Raw genomic sequence first — 19,643 nt, 5'->3', positions numbered from 1 at the left:
ACATGCAAGTAAATACAGAACTCAAACTTTCAAGAATTTCAAACAGAACCATCACAAGGTGATTTGAAAATGACCAAAATTTCTAAAAGACAAAAACAGATTATGCATAAACACATGTAACACCTTTTAAGATTTATATTCATTTTATCTTCTTTGTTATTTTTCAAAATAAATAAATTTAAATTATAAGATTTATGTTAATGTGTACCTTTATCTGCTGTCTTCTGAGCATTGCAAGCTCCCTCATATCTCGGAATGGCTGCAGTAAGTACTGATAAAGTTCTGTAGTTGCTTCAGCAAGAATGCTATATGCTTCATCTTCCATTTGATATAGTTCAAGCAGCTCTACCATGCTTTCGGTATTCTTGTGTTTCTCTAGGAGCTAAGTAAGGAGAAATAATAATACATCAAAGCATAAACACATTTTCCTGCTATCAAAATGCAACCAGATATGACGACTAACATTTTCAAGTTTTGTATTCTGATAACCTCGGTGAATAGCACCAGTATCACTTAATCCTACTCTCTCTCTTTTGCATAAAGTTATAAAACTAAAAAAGGGTTAACAGGGCAATCCAACTTAAAAGTAAGCCAGACTGAATTCAATGAGGCTAGATAAGTGTGGTTAGGATTGCAACCTAAAATATTTGATCTCCAATTTTATGTCAAGCATGTAGGAAGTACACAGCGTTAGGGAGGCATTCGAAATCATGGTCTGACAAAATGAGAGGAGTCTGAAACAAGGAAATCTCTGGTGGCTCAGTCTGGGCTACAGCATCTGAAGTCCCTCATCTTGTCCAAGTCAAAAAATAAGCTGGCATAAGCCCCCTAAAAGGGGTCTGGTGGCACAAGGGGAGACTTACTCCTATTCCAAACACTTTCCACTCAGTCATGTGGCCTAGCAATCCAGTGGAAGTTACAATGGCAAAAAGGGTAGAGTAAGTCATATTCTACTTTAAAGGCTTTGTTCCCCTCTGCCAGGCTTGGGCTGGCTCAGCCAGCAGTAGCTTCACTCCTAAATGGCTTTTGAAATAGGGGTAAGTTACACCAGTATAATTTACCCCAGTGTAAATTACACTGGCTTCCTTTGGTTGGACTGTTATGCCCGTATATTACTTACAATTCTATCTTTAAGATTTTTTTTGTCATTTAGCAAAAGACATACCATTAGGGACATGGGTTGCTCAGTCCCTGCTCCTGCCAACTTAGCAGTTCAAAAGCATGAAGTGCAAGTAGATAAATAGGTACTGCTCCGGCAGGAAGGTAAACGGCGTTTCCGTGCGCTGCTCTGGTTCGCCAGAAGCGGCTTAGTCATGCTGGCCACATGACCTGGAAGCTGTACCCCGGCTCCCTCGGCCAATAAAGCAAGATGAACGCCACAACCCCAGAGTCGGCCATGACTGGACCTAATGGTCAGGGGTCCCTTTACCTTTTATACCATTTCTACATTGCACTAAGTTTTTTGTTCTTTCTGTAATAATAATAATAATCCATCCTGCAAACCTCTGCAAACTAATTTTATGTAGAAGTAGTGTATATAATATCTGTTCCGCATCATTTCTTTGTTCTCTACAATTTTATGATGAAATCTTCCTAAAGTAGGAAACCTAGTTTGATAAGTAGAAACTAAGAAAGCCAATTTGTTTTTCTAAACTGTCCAGAGCTTGAAGATGCATAGTTTGTCTGTAAATATTTAAGACATTGAAATATCTCACTGTTAAACAAGTAGTAAAATATAAAAATACATAGCACGATCTACTCCCAAGAAGGTACAGCTGCCCATGCACAGAGGGACTGCCACAAATCTTAACAGAGTGCGCTGTTCGCACTCCCATCACCTTGTGGGTGCAGACAGATTTGCCACACGAAGTACACTAAACATGAGTAATTTGTACCAGGCAAGGAGCTGTGGGAGGCGGACAGAAGCCTCCCATTCCCAGTAATGGCTTGGCAGATTGCAATGTGGGTGAGGGGAAGAAGCAGGGAACTGGGTTCCACTGAGTCCCATGCTGACCTTTTTGTGCACCTGCAGCTGTGCTCATGAAGAGGTGGATCATACTTTTAGATTAGAATCAGGAAGAAAATTGAAAGCACATTGAAAGCACATTTCCCAACTTCCCAAGAATCCCAGGAACTGTAGTTCTGTGAACTGTTAGTGGTATATTACAGCTACCAGGATTTCTTTTTGTGGGGGCAGAAGGCTTTAAATGTATGCAGCCCCAGTTTTTCAGAGGCCAGGTCTACCCAGCTCAGTAGACTCTGCATCCAAGGCCTCTCAATCAGGAGATGTACTACAGCAGATATTCTCCAACACTATGTAAGCAAGTATATACTGTACCGCTTACCCCCATCTCATGGTACCAAAACCTGAAGTGTTAGGTCCTTGAATGCAAAGTATGCCCAAAATCCTGCTCAGTCAAAGGACAAGAGCTCTTTATCTTTGTTCCTCCATATCCTTGTTCTTATCTTTTAATCAAGTGACTCAAACTACAATGAATAGCGCAAACCATATTCTAAAACCCTGAACAGGAAACAGCTGATCAGAGAGTTTAACTGCCCATACTAAGAAATGCATAGTTCATATCAAGACAAAACTGGAATACAACTTCTCATGCTGTTTTATCTACCAATAGAAGTATAAAAACTCTATAAGGCTATGCCTTGATGTTACTTATTTAAAAGTAAAGTGGAAAGTGTAGGTATAAGGGGGAAACAATGTCCATGCCCCTGGCTGCTTTTTAATGGTTTTACAATATGTAATCAATATGCAGAACTTAAAGAACCTTCATAAATGCTTACAGTGGAAATCTTTTCTGGACAGTCATTAAGCTAAATGATGCCAAGATAAGCATCTGATGGAATTAGAATATATATTCCAAGATAAAAGATGCAAGAAGATACTTGCATTTATTATTTGCACAATATTTCTTTTATATTCTTCAAAGAAATCTCAATAAAACTAAAGCTTTGACTGACAGAACTGCCTGGCTAGCTCTGCTCACACAGCAGGGCTTTTGTCTTTTGGCTCCTCCCCGAAGCAGAAGTACTCAGCATCTTATGACATACTACTTGTGAAATTAAGTAGAGTTTATAAACAGCTTGCAATGTGGTGTAGAGGTAGAGGGGAATTGGGACAAGGGAGTGGGAATTAGGCAAAAGTGTGCTGTGTACACAAACCCTCCACAGTTGTACCCACTGAATAAAGTAAATTGTTACACCAGCAAGTTATGGCCTTGAGGCATAAAGAACTTCTCTAAAATATGCAAGGCAAATTTGTCAGACCAGCACACATTTTGTTTAATATGACATCTGTCTGACCCACATGGCAGCAACACTCCTGAGACATTATTCATTACTTTTTATCCCATCCATCATCCATCCCTCCATGGAACTTAAGAGTGGCTTTCTACCCTCACAAAAATCAAGGCAGAGGAACAGAGACATATCTGAGGCCACACCATTTTTACCTGGATATACGTTCCAACCCTACTTATTACCCACTGTTAAAATATTCACTACTTGATTTGACTACCTTGCCTAGGTAGACAGAATGTAGATTATACTATGCTCTCCAATACTCTATTATATTACTATTTGTAAATATCAATTATTTTTCACCAGTAGCAAAAAGTAGACATACAGTGGTACCTTGGTTGAAGAACAGCTTAGTTTATGAACAACTTAGATTAAGAACACTGCAAACCTGGAAATAGGTGTTTTGGTTTGTGAACTTTGCCTTGGAAGCAAAACATGTTCTGCTTGCTGTTGAGTGTGTTCCATTTGTAAATTGAGTCCCCTGCTGCTATGGGCAAGCAAACTTTGGTTTAAGAACGCTTTGGTTTAAGAACAGACTTCCGGAAAAGATTAAGTTCGTAAACCAAGGTACTACTGTATATGGTAACTAAAACTGTGAGGTCACAAACTTGCATCACAAAATAAAGCAAGGGATGTACACACTTAAACCATACCCTGTAACCCTCCAGATCAGAGCTATCTCACTTCTGACAGCACAGCTGGATATGATGCAAGAAATTTTCCTCCCTTTGATTTCCAATGAGGGGGGTATTAAAAATCCCCACTATATTGAGGACCACCAAACATGGGATATAATGTTAGCACCAAATCACAGCACACCAAACCTCCAACAGGAAGACCATAATTCAAATAAGACATATGACACGGAGTACAACTCTCTGTCCCTGTTTATTTAGAGCTGCAAAGGAGAACTTTGCACAAAACTGTCCTCAGAATATTCTGGGACATTATTAACACTTCTCTACCTAGAACCTTGAGAAGGACTCCTGCCTCAGGACTCTCTCGACACAAACAGCCAACACCCCACTCCACAACTAGGACTGCCAGGCTAAGCAGAAGTATAACTTCAGAATCCTCTCCCTTGTCTTCTACCTACCCCTTTTGCCATACAGTGGTACCTTGGGTTAAGAACTTAATTCGTTCAGGAGGTCCATTCTTAACCTGAAACTGTTCTTAACCTGAAGCACCACTTTAGCTAATGGGGCCTCCTACTGCCACCGCACGATTTCTGTTCTCATCCTGAAGCAAAGTTGTTAACATGAGGTACTGTTTCTGGGTTAGCGGAGTCTGTAACCTGAAGCGTCTGTAACCTGAGGTAACACTGTATATGAATATCAAATCTTGTCTGAAATGTACTGCTCTAATGCTGTTCCCTATTATCAACAGCAGGAAGCAGGGTCTTTCAAGAGGAGAGGCACTTATTCCCATACAGTTAAGCTCCCAGTTGGCAAAGGCCAGGCACTCTGTCCCCAACTGTCACCACTGCTGGCCAAATACTCATCAGCAGTTTGGCTTTAAAGGAACAACTGCATGCATGTTCTGGATTCCACTGCAACCCCCAAGGGATGGATACACGGTAGATACAGAGATATGTAGATAAACACACACACACACACACACACACACACACAGCATTCCTCTCCTTCCCACATGAGAGAGGGGAGCCTGAGGCATAAGTGCTGTCTAAACATACAGGTGGCACCACGCCCTCTGCTCCCACCCACGTTCAGTATCTTGATTCAGGAATGATGAGCTCCGGCTGAGGTCTATTGCTCATTCTCCCTGTCTCTCCCTTTGTTCTTCACAATCTCCCCCACAGCTACAGGATGAATTTTACACCCTGTTCTATGCAGGTCCCAAACGAGATCTACACCATGACCAACAACAGTGACCAGGATGTTCCAGTTATTCCTCCTCCAGTTATTCCTCCTATATCTTAGCAAGCTCAATGAGCCCAACAGGCAAAGTTGTTCCTACCAATGGCGTTCCTGAGATAGCTCAGGTGGTAGAGCCTACTAGCATGCTTAACCTCAGGGTCACGGATTCAAGCTCCATGTTGCAAAAGACTGCATGGGGTTGGATTAGATGACCCTCATGGTCCCTTTCCAACGGTACGATTCTATGATTCTAAGCATAGAGCTGGTGCTGGAGCCATGAGTGACACTGAACCTAATATGCTGTTGTCTGTTCAGCCACTGTCCAAGGCACAGAAAACTTGCAAGGGTGACTGATACACATGCGACTTTTTAGAGTACATTTCATCCTGGATAAAAAGTCATTGACTTAGCACAATTTTTTATCTTGTAACAAATATTAGGTGGCATTCTTAAACATTTCCCCACAAAAACACATATCCAAAAACTTACTGTTTACAATTCCAAACTTACAAATGGATTTCAACAGCCCTGCTTGCAAAAGAAAATCCCCAAAAAGATTACTAGCTCAAAGAATTACTCTTTTACTGTATTTTTAAAAATGCCACTCCTCTGTGAGTTCATAGTTAGTGTTATGGATGCTCAATTAAGAAAAAGCTGCAGTCAGAAACCTTAGTATTTTAAAAAACATGGCCAACGTTGTCAACAACAAAAGGAAAAGAAGCAGCTAATAGGGTCAGGATGCCCAAGGCTGAAATTGTACATAATATTGGGGCATTTTGTTTTGTTTGAATGACAGTTCATTATTTCTTTAAAGAAATAAAGTCACTTATCTATAAGAAGACATGCAGCTGTTAGAAATGGAAAGCCATACATACTGTACTAAAGAAATTTTAGAGTAAAAATGGGTGAGCAACATTAGTCCCTAGCCTAGAATACTATTTCCTGGCCAAAGTCACTACCCTCACTACCACCACTAGGCAGGCCTGTGCAGAACTTGTCTGAGGCCCAGGACGGGAGTCTAGTTAGAATAAAGATATAAACTCAAACAAAAAAGCAGCCAGTCGCTGGCGGTGTTCCCCGACCAGCTTAGCCATCTGAGGCCCAAGGCAAGTGTATCTAGCTGCCCTGCTCCTCTGCACGGACCTGCCACTAGGCCCATAACCACTGACACGCACACACATGAAGGATGATTCTCCATGTCATGGGAGCAGTTGTAACAAGCCAGAGCCTAAATCTAGGCTCATGTGTCAGCAGCGGCAGACGACATCTTGGAAAAACTCAATGATCATTGGAATGAAAAATTATGGAATACTATTAAAAGAGAATATAGGTTTGGCCCAGGAAAGCGTCCAAGCAGTAACACTTTATAGGAAGAGAATTATTTAGATTAAAAGGAGACGAAGTACAAGAACTAAAGAAACCCAGCCAGATGGGTGGGGTATAAATAATAAATTATTATTATTAATTATTATTATTATTATTATTATTATTACATCAGCTATTAATAAATAGTGAGAGCTGGACCATAAAGAAGGCTGATCGCCAAAGAATTGACGCTTTTGAATTATGGTGCTGGAGGAGACTCTTGAGAGTCCCATGGACTGCAAGAAGATCAAACGCATCCATTCTTAAGGAAATCAGTCCTGAGTGCTCACTGGAAGGACAGATCCTGAAGCTGAGGCTCCAATACTTTGGCCACCTCATGAGAAGAGAAGACTCCCTGGAAAAGACCTGATGCTGGGAAAGATGGAGGGCACAAGGAGAAGGTGACGACAGAGGACGAGATGGTTAGACAGTGTTCTCGAAGCTACAAACATGAGTCTGACCAAACTGCGGGTGGCAGTGGAAGACAGGAGTGCCTGGCGTGCTCTGGTCCATGGGGTCACAAAGAGTCGGACACGACTGAACGACTAAACAACATTAATAAATCTCTTCATCTTCTTAGAAGTATACCGTTCTAAACCCAACACAGATGTTTTGTGAGAACAGGCTTGCTGTATCAGATCTAGGCACCCATAGCCTAACACATCTTCCAACAGAAGCTATTCTAATGTGTCTGGGAAGCTCACATGCAAAGTACAATAAGAATAACCACCCCCTATTATTTTTCTCTATGTGGTAATTAGCAGTTTGCTCCTTTTGAATACTGTGATTCCATATAGATGTCAAAACAACTGGTAAGAGGTAACCTTCATTAATTTTGAAAGATATCTAAGCCATAGTGCATACGTTATGACAACTATGGAGATGCCACCAAAAATGCCAACCCCATTAGTGAGCTCTGGATAACATTTTGAAGTACTCAATATGTGGAATGACATCATAGCACTGAGAGTCTCCACATCTGTACCAAAAGCCACTAGTAACATGATATGAGGGCATGGAGAATCACATGACGGTAGCACCCCACATGATGCACATGGAAGTTTCATTGCTTCTGAAAAAACTACTCTTTTAACTTACACAGAACTGAGAATTTATGACAGATACGTTGGAGTAGTAGACTATTACAACCTAAGCTCAGTTTAAAACATTTCAGATGGAGATAAGAAGTAAGCAAAGCATTTTAAGGCTACTGCCCACACACAACACATGCCACAGTCTTTACCAATTCGGATTCTAGATTACTCTGGGCTTAATTGAGCAGAAGTTTTATCTTTTCTAAAGTGCAAATGCAGTCGTTAATGCCCATTCAAATTATTGATCCTCTAATAAGGTATTTTAATAAAGATAAAGCATTACAGTTGTTATATAAAATAAAATGACTGCTCCTCACTTACTTATTACATTGTGATTAAAGCTGCAGAAGGATAGATAAGGATGAAAAGCCTGGAGTTACATTTACTAGTTTTTTTTAAAAGCACCTTGATCTACAATTGTATACAAATTTATACCTATTGAGAACAATGGGACTTACTGCTGAGTATACATGTATAGGCTTGCACTGTAAAAATCACAGGTAGAGGAAATCACTTGGCTACTGAGCTGTCCATCTTGATCCCTTGGGCATGTATAGTAGGGGAAGATGGGGCTCGTCAACCTGGGAAGGTAGGGGAAGGAAAACTCTGATCCTAAACCTCTGCTGCCTTGCGCATTCATGACAAAGGCTTTGGGAGTAAACCCCAACGAAAAATCTGCAACTGATTCCTTGTGCGACATCTTCGGGAGAAAAAAAAGACTAAGGAATAAACCCTACACAAATCTGGAGTAGAATACAGTTGGATGGCACCTTGTATGCCTCCTTCCAGCAACTCCAGCAGTAAAGCTGGTGGCAAATGTATTGCTGTGCTTTCCTTTGGGCCACATCAGCAAGGCCAAGAGGGAGGACTTGTCATCTGGGCAGCCAAAGACCTCTCCATACACACTGCCCAGGCTTGTGCCCCAAAGAGGTCACTTCGGTGCTTGTGAACACAGCGAAAACCATGTGGGAGGCAGCAGTTATGAGTTACCGGTCTCTGCAGCCACAGAGGGCACTGTGATTTTCCAGTGGTTTGACTTCATAGTGAAGAATTTAAGCAAATGATGTTTTCTTTTTAAACATAAATCTCCTGTGTGGGAAGATAGACCAGAATTCCGCTCCCTTTGTGTGATTGGCCTTTTTAAAAATTACTATACTTCCTTTTAGCACAAATCATAGCCATTCTTTTATTTTCATGCCTTGAAGAACATTTACGGTGAAGTTCTCATATTTTATTTGTTTATAATTTTGAGCTTTCCAACCTGGATTCTAATGCACTGCCTCATTAAAAAGCATTGCATAATTTAGAAAGATTTAGAATTTAGCAAATAAAACTAGTACAGTACTGATCAGAACAAGTTTTAAATGTTGCAGAGTTAAACTAAATGATATATTAACCAACTGAACAAAAGACTGGCAGTGTTAGCACTCTAAAACAATAAGAATTTTGTTCAAACAAGTTGAGTCATACATACAGTAGAATCTGTCGGTTAGAACGAGTTTTAGCATACGTCTAATAACATCACACATTTTTGAATATCTTTGTTTTCTGTAATGTTCTTCATTTGTTTTATGCTAATAAAATATTATCTTCATTATTATTTATTAAATTTGTACAATGCTCTTCATCAAAAGATCACAGGGCACTTCACAATATATCATTTTATGAACAATGTCAACTTTTATAGTTTCCCTTTGAAACCAAGGCCACATTTTCCTGAAAGTTCTACTAGCTTTTTAATCACACAAATGCCAGAATCCAGTATCTCTATCTGCATCTCTAGTCTCTTGAAAGCTACTTTCAAAGTGCAGGTGGCAAAAGTAACGTGGAAGAAAATATATGTGAGCTTGGTTAGGTTCATATTTCAGGAAGAGAACAGAGTCTCATCCTGAAGTATGGAAAAGCACTGCATCAGAATTACACATTAATATTAAATGGCTGTCATCTATTGTTCCATTATCATGGAATAACTTAGCCAAATGAGATATGAGCTTCTTGTTTCAAAGAAAGCCACTATCAAGCGTGTAACAGACAGTAGAAACCTGAGAGCCAAAGGACAGAGAGCTACCTAAATGATCTTCTTTCTTAAATATGAAGCACATTTTAATTAAAGATGGGTCAATTTACACAGCATACATACACTAACAGAGATACTGACACCAGATATGGATTAATATTCACTGGATTAAATTAATTGAGTCACCAAGAGAGCTGCCTTGCAATTAAACACAATATCCTACCCAGTTGGATCATATCTACACTACAGGTTGTGGTGGGTGGCACTGTGGCCTAAACCACTGAGCCTCTTGGGCTTGCCGATAAGAAGGTCGGCGGTTCGAATCCCCACACTGCTCTGTCCCAGCTCCTACCAACCTATCAGTTCGAAAGCACACCCGTGCAAGTAGATAAACAGGTACTGATGCAGCGGGAAGGTAAACAGTGTTTCCATGCGCTCTGGTTCCCATCATGGTGTTCTGTTCCACCAGAAGCGGTTTAGTCATGCTGACCACATGACCTGGAAAGCTGTCTGTGGACAAACATCGGCTCTCTTGGCCTGAAAGCGAGATGAGCGCTGCAACCCCATAGTCACATTTGACTGGACTTAACTGTCCAGGGGTCCTTTACCTTTTTTTTACACTACAGGTTACTTCACATTATTTTGGAAAGTTCCACACATTTGCCTTTGGTTCTTAGCATCTCACCTATTCATGTATCTGCCTCACATTTTCTCTGTCTCCATAATGCATTTGTCCCACAGAACTACAGTAGAGGAACTGAAATTTTACTGAAGTCGCTTGCTTGTTACTACGGGTGGTAACAATTACTCTTTCCTAGCTTTCAGTATCAAAGTTTTTAGGCACTTAGGCAATCAGGTGTCTTCCACCATCCTTTTTTTAAAAAAAAATGCCAGAAGTGAAGTTTTGCATATATTCATGCCAAAAGAATATACCTGTGGCAACTCTGTTTTGAGAAGCTGAACATGACCCTAAAAACCAAAAAAGAAAGAGGAAACACAGAAGGCATTGAATTTTAACATAAACTAGCAACTATTCATTACCCTGGAAACAATTAACACCAATTAACACTAAATTACAAATACAACAGATTTTCACTAAAGTTAGCAGCCTTCAATCCATGCAGATTATTAAAAAAAAAAAATGAATCAAATCACACTTTTCTAAAAGTAACCACAACCAGCATTTCCTACAAATGCCACCATACAATAAAAGGCATATAATCATCAGAACTCTGAAGCAGCCAAGCCAATGGCTCTAGAATCACACTTAATTCAAGCCAAGCATGCCCTTCACATCATGCTGCAAAGTTTCACTTGACAAGCAAGTTGGGCAAACAAGAGTAATTAGTTACTTGGGAAATGAGTGAGACTATTTTTGGTCCTTACCCAACCTCTTATTCCAAATACTGTAAATATATATCTTCATGAAAACCACAACTAGACAGACTCGTGAGGTATTCACACAATAGGATAACAAAGATCAAACTCAGAGTCGAAATACTGTGGGCAAAATGTTGGTCCTCTGCTTCAAAACTGACAATGTTGGAAACATCATTCACTAATTATCTTCCTCATTAAGTTCACTAATAATATGATTTCATCCTAAATGGAAATATATAAAAAATTCTGTTGCAAAATTATGCATGTAATTTTTGCCCAATTAAAAAAATACGAAGTATTGTTTGATGTATCCACCACCAACTATAAATAAAAAATGCACAAGGTGAATAGAAGATATTGACTCACACTGATGCTGATCTCAGATGTAAATCTGACAGGACAATTTAGTTCTGACTGATTTTATTACAATCCATTTCCTTGTATTAGGAATAGTGTCTAGCTAGCAGAATAACTGGCAAACATATCCAAGTACCAGAGTAAACATGGTCAAGTCCAGTACCCACCCACCCCACTGACCCAGCCAGTTAAAATAAAAACATATGGCTCCTCCTTAAAAAGTCAAGATACCAGTAAGTACTGTATAAGAATACACCAGCTTTTGAAAGATACAAAAAGGGCCTTAGATACAGAAAGCCAGATCCTCTGGAAGTTTACTTGGAAGCACATGTGACTGGGTATAGATATAGATATAGATATAGATAGATAGATAGATAGATAGATATAGATAGATAGATAATGCACTGGATTCAGCTTTTAGCATCTTTCTGCCCTTCTCCGAAGTCTTATTTCCCCCAATAAAGACTTTACATGAAAATATATTCAAGTCAGCAGCAGTGTTGGAGGCAGAAATCCAAAGAAAGCTTATACTGAGAGTAAGTTGCATGGGACTCAGGGGAACTTAGCATGTTCAGGATCGGGCTGAAGGGGTTTCTATTTTATCAGCACTGGGGACCTTCCTCACCTCCTGGATGCGCTTGCGGGCCCGCTGCAGCACTTCCTCGTAACCCTTTTGCCGCAGCTCGCTCAGGCTCTCGTAATACTCCTCCGGGTCGTCCGTTTCGGTGAAGAGCACCTGGGAGAGGATCTTCCACCCGCAGGTGTCCAGGCAGTGGCCCAGGTAGACCTGCAGCCGGCAGCACAAAGTGTCCATCTCCTCCTCCGACATCTCCGGAGCTCCGAAGAGGACCGTCCACATGCCCGACGGCTCCTCGGGAAGGACCGGCAAGCAGGGCTCCAGCTCGGAGCTCACCGAGCACAGCTGCTGGTGCACGGCCCGCAGGTCCTGGAAAGAGAAGAGGCCGGCCCAGCTGCACTCCTCGCCCGACGGCGCCTCGGTCTCCGAGACGGCCGCCGAAGGCGGCTGCGGGGCAACCGCAGGCCCGGCGAGCGGGGACGGCAGCAGGAAAGCGGCGCCTCCCGCAGGCTCGTCTTTCCCCAGCTCCAGCACCTCGATGTCCTCGGCCGCGCAGGCCGCGGGGCTGAGCGGCGCCTTCGCAGCAGGCTGAGGCCTCCGGGCAGGGCTGCTCCGCGCCCGGGCCGGGCTCCTCTGCGGCGGCGGTGCCTCCGCCACTCGGCTGCCGGGGCTCCTAGGCAACGGCTCGGCCCGGGCGGGAGAAACCGGCGAGCTCCTGGCTTGGCCAGGCTCGGCGCTGCTCCAGGCCGGGCTGCTCCTGCGGACGGTGGGGCTCCCGGGCACCTTGGAGGAAGAGGCGGCGGCTCGCTGGTGCTCGAGGCCGGGGCTCCCCCCGCGGCGGATCTCCCTGGAGCCGCTGCGCTGCCTCTGCGCCGTCCGGTTGTGGCAGGTGATGGCGAACTTGCCCTCGATCTCATTCCAGGCCACGATGAAGACGAACTTGTGCTTCTCCCGTTCGTGGAAGGCGTGAGGCCTCACGGCCACCCAGTCCGCCTCCAGGGTCTCCTCCAAGGCGAAGGTGCTCATGGTGGCCGGGAGGGCAGCCGCTGCCCGCCGCCGCCCGGCTCCCTTGCTTCCTCACGACCACCAAACCGGGAGGGCGCTCAAGTCACTGCCCAGCAGCCTCAGCCATTTTAGCGGCGGGCAGGGAGGGAGGGAACGTGAAAGGAAGGATGCGCTACTGGCGGGGCCGGGTGGGATGCGAGGGGAAGGGACGACGAGGGGGATAGGCTAAGAAGGCGCCAGAGAGTCGTCAGCAACTGCAGCTGCTGCTGCTGCTGCTGCCGCCGCGGCGCGCGCTCCCCTCGCGCTCTCCCGCTCGGCTTTGTTGTCATGAGCCCGGCGGCGGCGGCGGCGGCGGCGGCTCCTCTTGCTGCTGCTGCTGCTGCTGCTGCTTGCCTGCCGGAGACAATACGAGAGGCAAGTCAATACAGTCCCCTCACACAGGTACTTGAGGCGGTCACGTGGAGACCCCGGATCTGTTTACAAGCCGCTGCGGCGGCGACGACAACGACGACGAGGAGGAGGAGGCGGCAGCTGCGTTCCGGATGCTCAGCTCTTGCCCCGCCTCCAGGACTCTCTTCTCCCCCCCTCACGACACACACATACACTGCGCCCCGGCGCAGACGGCGACTCCTCCTCTCCGACGCCAGCCCTGGGTATGGGGAGGCGACGGAGCGGGGGGGGGGGCGCTGCCGGAGCCGTTTGCACAGTCCTTCCCTCCCCCTTCCTGTTGTCTCCGGCCCGACCAGATTGCCTCCTTTCTCCAGTTTCTCCCTCTCCCGCCTGCCAGGAGCGCCTTCATTATCCCTCTCCCTCAAACAATGTTCCTATTATTCAAGCCACGCAGGCAGCGCACGTCAAGCTTAGCCTCCTGCTCCTCCCTCGCTGAGGGACTTGCACCGTACCCGAAAAAGCACAATAACTTCACCGTCCTCCCAACATAACAATACCCCTAGCCACGGCCCTTGTGCCTATGGAAAAGCAATGGCGATTGTGGACCTGGTGTGTGCGGATAAATATGGTAGCCCAGCTGCTGGAGGCTCTCCTGACAGCTGCATCTCACAACCGCTTTGCGCCTCATGAGGACACGCCAGCTTTTGCTAGTATGAATGTTGGCGGTGGGTGTGTTATTCGGAGGAGGGTGGTGGTATTTTATTCATTGTAAATGTCTATATTCCTAAATTAAATCTATTCATTTCAAATGAGTCTTTGTTAATATCCAAACGCTTTGGGAAGGAGATGTGTGCAACAACACAAATGGGCATTCATGTGCTGCTGGTCAGGTGGTCAGAAAGGACATCTCTGATTCTCCTGGAAATCAGGAGGACTTAATTTTGAGCTGGTTTAGTCTGTAGAAGCTGTTTTGTACTTCCAGCACAAAAATGCCTGTCTCTGATCCTGGAATATATTGTAGCAACCACACCAATCTCCAAGCGGTGCAAGATTCCAGGGGCACCAGGTGCTTACCCAAGCTTTGTGCTGCTTTTTGGAATGAGGTACAGCAGAGACTGTGATGTCTTTATGATACAGTGGTACCTCGGGTTACAAACACCTCCGGTTACAGACTCTGCTTAACTGGAAGTAGTACCTCGGGTTAAGAACTTTTCCCCAGGATGACAACAGAAATCGCACGTCAGCAGTGTGGCGGCAGCAGGACACCTCATTAGCTAAAGTGGTACCTCAGGTTAAGAACGGTTTCAGGTTAAGAGCAAACCTCCAGAACGAATTAAGTTTGTAACCAGAGGTACCACTGTATATGGTTTATTAACACAGGTATACAACCTGAGCCTAAAATGGAGGAGTTCACAGCATGGACACCCGAAAAGGGTCTTGTTTCTCCCATAGCTGCAGCCTTGGATTGAAATCTTGAATGCCTTGAGTCTAGCCCATTAGCAAATTGGCAGCCGATACAATATTTTCAACACACGTGTTGCATGTTGCTAGTAGGTTGCCCTGGAGAACAATCACACAGCAGTTTTCTGCACAAGCTGTAAGTGGTGTAGCATGGGTTGCCAGTGCCCGGGCAAGGCAAGTATGCTCTCCACCACCTGGCAGTAGATGGAACAAATGGGCAATAGCTTGGCAACGTACATGAGTGGCAGGCATAGTGCCCAGTGAGCACCGAGCGCGGCAGAGAGCAGGTATATTTCTAAAGCCCATGTAGAGGGCACCCTAGCAACCAGCTCTTGCCCAAATCCACTCCTCAGTCTGCCCATGCAAACATTGGGAGATTTTCTGTACAAGGGGGAAGGCACACTAATTTGCATTTAATTAATTAATTGATGATGATGATACATTATTTATACCCCACCCATCTGACTGGGTTGCCCCAGCCACTCTGGATGGCTTTGAGCATATATAAAAATATAGTAAAACATTAAACCTTAAAAGCTTCCCTATACAGTGCTGCCTACAGATGTCTCCTAAAAGATATAATTACTAATTATTATAATGATTCATTATGACTACTTTCTTTCCTTTTCTTTTGAAAATTTGTACCCCAAGAATTTTGCACCCAGGGCCCCTGCCCCTCCTATGCTCCTACAAGCTGCAGCTTCCAGACCAAATTCAAGGGCAACCCCAAATAAAGTGTATTACAATAATCAAGTCTATTAATTAATCTAGTTTCTAATGCATGCACCACAGTATCCAATCAATCCCTGTCCAGGAGCAATTGTAGCTGGAACGCCAGCCAAAGCTGGCAATAGTCATTCAAAGACATTGAAGACACCTGAGTAGTACCCCCCCCCCACAAGGATTTCCCCTAAGCTATGCACCTGTTCTTTCAGAGGGAGTGAAACCCCATCCAAAGCAGGCAACAGACCATTTTCCCAGACCTGGCAGTCACTCACCCACAGGGACTCCATTTTGCTAAACTTCAGCTTCAGTTTATTGGCTTTTATCCAGCCCATTACTGAGTTCAGGCAGTGGTTCAGGACTTGCTCAACACCTCCTGGTTCAGATGTTAGAGAAAAACAGAGCTGTGTGTCATCAGCATGTGTATAACCCTGTGCTCCAAACAGACTGCATACTGAGTTCCAAGCAGATGCCTTGGCTACTTAGCAGTCCAGGCTCTAATGCATAGTGTTATTAGTTGCAAGTATTGACAAAGCTCTCCCAGATACCGCCCTGCAGCTTATGCAACTGAAGCACATACAGTCTTTCTTTCTTTCTTTCTTTCTTTCTTTCTTTCTTTCTTTCTTAATTTATATCTCTCCTTTCTCGTGTATTTGCATTATTCAGAGCATCTTACAACAATGAAACTACCACTTCCCTAATAAAACAACCATATAAAACCAAGCAATATAAAAACCAGCTCAACAGATATTAAAACACGCTCAGCAGTTTAAAAGCCCTAAGCAGCGTTCACCATATGAAGACTCATCTGCCCAACAAGATAAAAGCTTTCTGGTACTTGAAACATCACAAGATTATAAGACCATCTCCAGTTAAAGCAGCAGTCAATTGTAATCCTGTGTTTACACAGCAATGGGTTATGCCCTAGTGCAGGGATTGCCAGCCTTTCTGGACCTAGAGACACACCTGGAATTTTGAAAAAGTGCCATGAGTGCCAGTCACAAAATGGCTTCTGTGGGGATATGTCATTGCAAAAAAAAAAATTTAAAAAATGGCTACAGTGGGATAACACAAAATGACTGCTGTGAGAACAGGAGTAATGGCTGCCATATTTAAAAGAGCAGAAAAAGAGACAAAAACACAAAATGATATTGGCATGCCACCCCATCAGGCACTCCATCAACGAGCATATTTCAGAGGGGGGTGTTTAATGTGGGAGAAGCTGAACCAGTGCAAACAGGAACTGAGCAGGGGGGGGGGAAGGATTTTGAGGGGATATTGACATTTCATGGGCACCATAGCAGGTACTAATGGCCCCTGCCATGGTGTGCTTTCCAAGTGTTTTTGGAAATATAATTTTTCAAAACACCCAAAGGCTATTTTGAGGGTTGTTCCCAGATTCACTTATGCAAATATAAAAGGGAAAATGAGAATTAGTCCTGAGAATTACATTGGTAAGGAGAAACATAGTGAGTTTGCTTAATAAGGATACTCCTGTCAACTGTGAATCATATAATAGCAGGTTATATTCTGGGACGCGGGTGGTGCTGTGGCCTAAGCCACTGAGCCTCTTGGGCATGCCAATCAGAAGGTCAGAGGTTGAAATCTGTGCGAAAGGGTAAGCTCCTGTTGTTCTGTCCCAGCTTCTTCCAACCTAGCAGTTCAAAAGCATACCAGCATGTCCTGGAAAACTGTCTGTGGACAAAAGCTGACTCCCTTGGCATGAAGCAAGATGAGCAACTCACCCCATAGTCACCTTTGACTGGACTCAACTGTCCAGGGATCCTTTACCTTTTTACCCAGGTTATATTTTAATGAAACGATGGAGAACCTCACTAGCCGATGAATCTCTACTTCCCTTTCCTACAAGAATAGAAGTATCCCATTCCAACAATCATGTCCAGTTGTGTGCACAGATATTTGCCCTATAAAATAAATAGGAAAGACTGCATCAGGACACTCTAGATTATGGACTAATGCTATAATTTCACTAGAACAGAAGACTTATTCCAAAAATGAAACAAAATTAAGTAATTTAGCAAGTAACCACAACTGGAAGCTGGTCCTCCAAACAGTAAATCAGGAACTGAGGGAAACACCACAAACCACACAATATGTATTATGTAATAGCTGCTGGGTACATTTATTTTAAAATGGAAATGTACCGTAACTCATTCATAAAAGAAAGGATTGACCAAGGTTAACTATGAAAACATTACTCTAGCACTGGTTGGGACCCACTATCTTGTCATGGGTTTGGGTCTTATCCCTAACCTATATCCAAGGTGGGTCATAACAGCAGTACTATCACCATACAAACATATGGTAAAAAATTGTAATAAATGGGTCTCAAAACACTAGGTGGGTCCTGACTTTGAAAAGGTTGAAGTTTACTACTCTAGTACAGTGGTACCTTGGGTTAAGAACTTAATTTGTTCTGGAGGTCCGTTCTTAACCTGAAACTGTTCTTAACCTAAGGTACCACTTTAGTTAATGGGGTCTCCCACTGCCGCCATGCAACTTCTGTTCTCATCCTAAGCAAAGTTCTTAACCCAAGGTACTATTTCTGGGTTAGTGGAGTCTGTAACCTGAAGCATCTGTAACCCGAGGTACAACTGTATTCTTTAAACTAAAACATCCAGGCCATTTCCCCATTAGCTTTCCAGAAAGAAGCAAATAATATTTTACCCTTTCAGCACTGCTTTTTAGATGAATCTCCCAGTCTCCCATTCTTCAACAATAGTTCTTATAACTGAGGTGACAGATTTTGACATGGATATCTTCATGTCACTTTGCTTCCCAGCACTGTCACAATGGAAAACACTAACCCTTGCAACTTGGGAGGCGATAGGTTTGCTAAAGAAGATGGAAGATATTTGTTCTCTGTTGTTTACAAGGGTAGGGCTAGAACCAAGAGTCCAAACTGCACAGAAGCGTATTTCAGCTAAATATTAGGGGGAACTTTCTTTGGTAAGGGGAGTTCAACAATGGATCAGACATCCTCAAGGGTGGTGGACTTACTCTGCCAGTGATATTTAAACAGAAGCTAGATTAGACAGCCATCTGTCAAGGCTGCTGTAGTTACATCCTGCATTTTGGATCCTGCACTGAGTAGCAGGTTGAGCTGCATGAACCTCCAGGATCTCTCCCAACCCTATGATTCTATGAGAAGTAACAACTATGTTGAAATATGGTGTCTAATTAACAGCAGGCTGGTATGTTATTGTTAAGGCAAAACTTCCTTATTGTTAACGCAGACACTGATTCATAGAAAACAAACAGTATTGTTTAATATAAATTTTTACCTCACCTCTCAACCTAGTTTCCAGGTGAGCATATGCTAATGATATACTATGAATAAATGATGGCCTATTTAAGCTTGCATATTGTATATTCATAGAAACATTGTGCCCTTGTTTAGTGAAACAAAAGGACCAAGGATTCATCCTACCTTGGTATAACTGAGGAATTACAGATTAGATATGCTATGACATATGTGTCAGGAAAGTAGATATTTAAATGTTATTCCATTTTGGCATTTTTAGATCCTAAAATAGTTATCAGCTTAAAGCGCTTCTCTGAAGTAAAGCCAAGCCATCCTTTCTCCCCCCAATCTCTATCTGGTTTGACAAGTTATTTTGCCAGCGCTTTGCTGCTAGAGGTGTGTCAGAATTTTTGCATTCTTTTTCATATGAGGCAGTATATAAATGATATCTCAGTTGTCATACATTCCTGTTTGGTGACTTAGTATTGCTTGGCTTTAGGGAACTCTTTGTCAACAGAAGTATTTGTTTGAAGCATTCTTGGGGAATGTAACTTGGGCACATACAGGCACTTTTAGTATATATTATTGTTTTTCATTTCTTATTTGTAATAAAATTTTTGTATCCTCATAAATAAAAATTAAAATTAAAATTAAAAATTGAAACTTCTCTCGTTAATTTTACACATTTTCTCATCAAACATTGCATATCTGGTGAAATTTAAAATCAACTGAGTGATGCTTCCTTTATTGTTCCCCAAATTGTAATTATGAATTGCATAGCTTCAATTTACCATCTCTCTGAATTATAATTATTTCA

The 19,643-nt window shown here is 43.0% G+C and overlaps 1 protein-coding gene across 4 annotated transcripts in view; it reads right to left on the bottom strand.

Annotated features, from left to right (window-relative positions):
* JMY (junction mediating and regulatory protein, p53 cofactor) overlaps nt 1-14,127 on the bottom strand; it is a 45,383-nt gene extending 31,256 nt beyond the window's left edge. For all 4 annotated transcript variants that reach the window (XR_014503050.1, XM_083403840.1, XM_083403842.1 and 1 more), the window contains exons 1-2: nt 12,031-14,127; nt 209-382 (exon numbers count right to left, since the gene is read on the bottom strand). Coding sequence is in view for 3 of the 4 variants with exons in the window: in XM_083403840.1 (XP_083259966.1) it covers nt 209-382; nt 12,031-13,008 (1,152 nt within the window). In the remaining variant the exon portion in view is untranslated. The remainder of the gene's footprint in view (nt 1-208; nt 383-12,030) is intronic.
* Nucleotides 14,128-19,643: the final 5,516 nt, after the last annotated feature.

Source organism: Podarcis tiliguerta, assembly GCF_965153285.1.
Source record: "Podarcis tiliguerta genome assembly, chromosome: 11".
In the NCBI taxonomy this organism is placed as follows: domain Eukaryota; kingdom Metazoa; phylum Chordata; class Lepidosauria; order Squamata; family Lacertidae; genus Podarcis; species Podarcis tiliguerta.
This window is presented reverse-complemented; position numbering and strand designations above follow the sequence as displayed.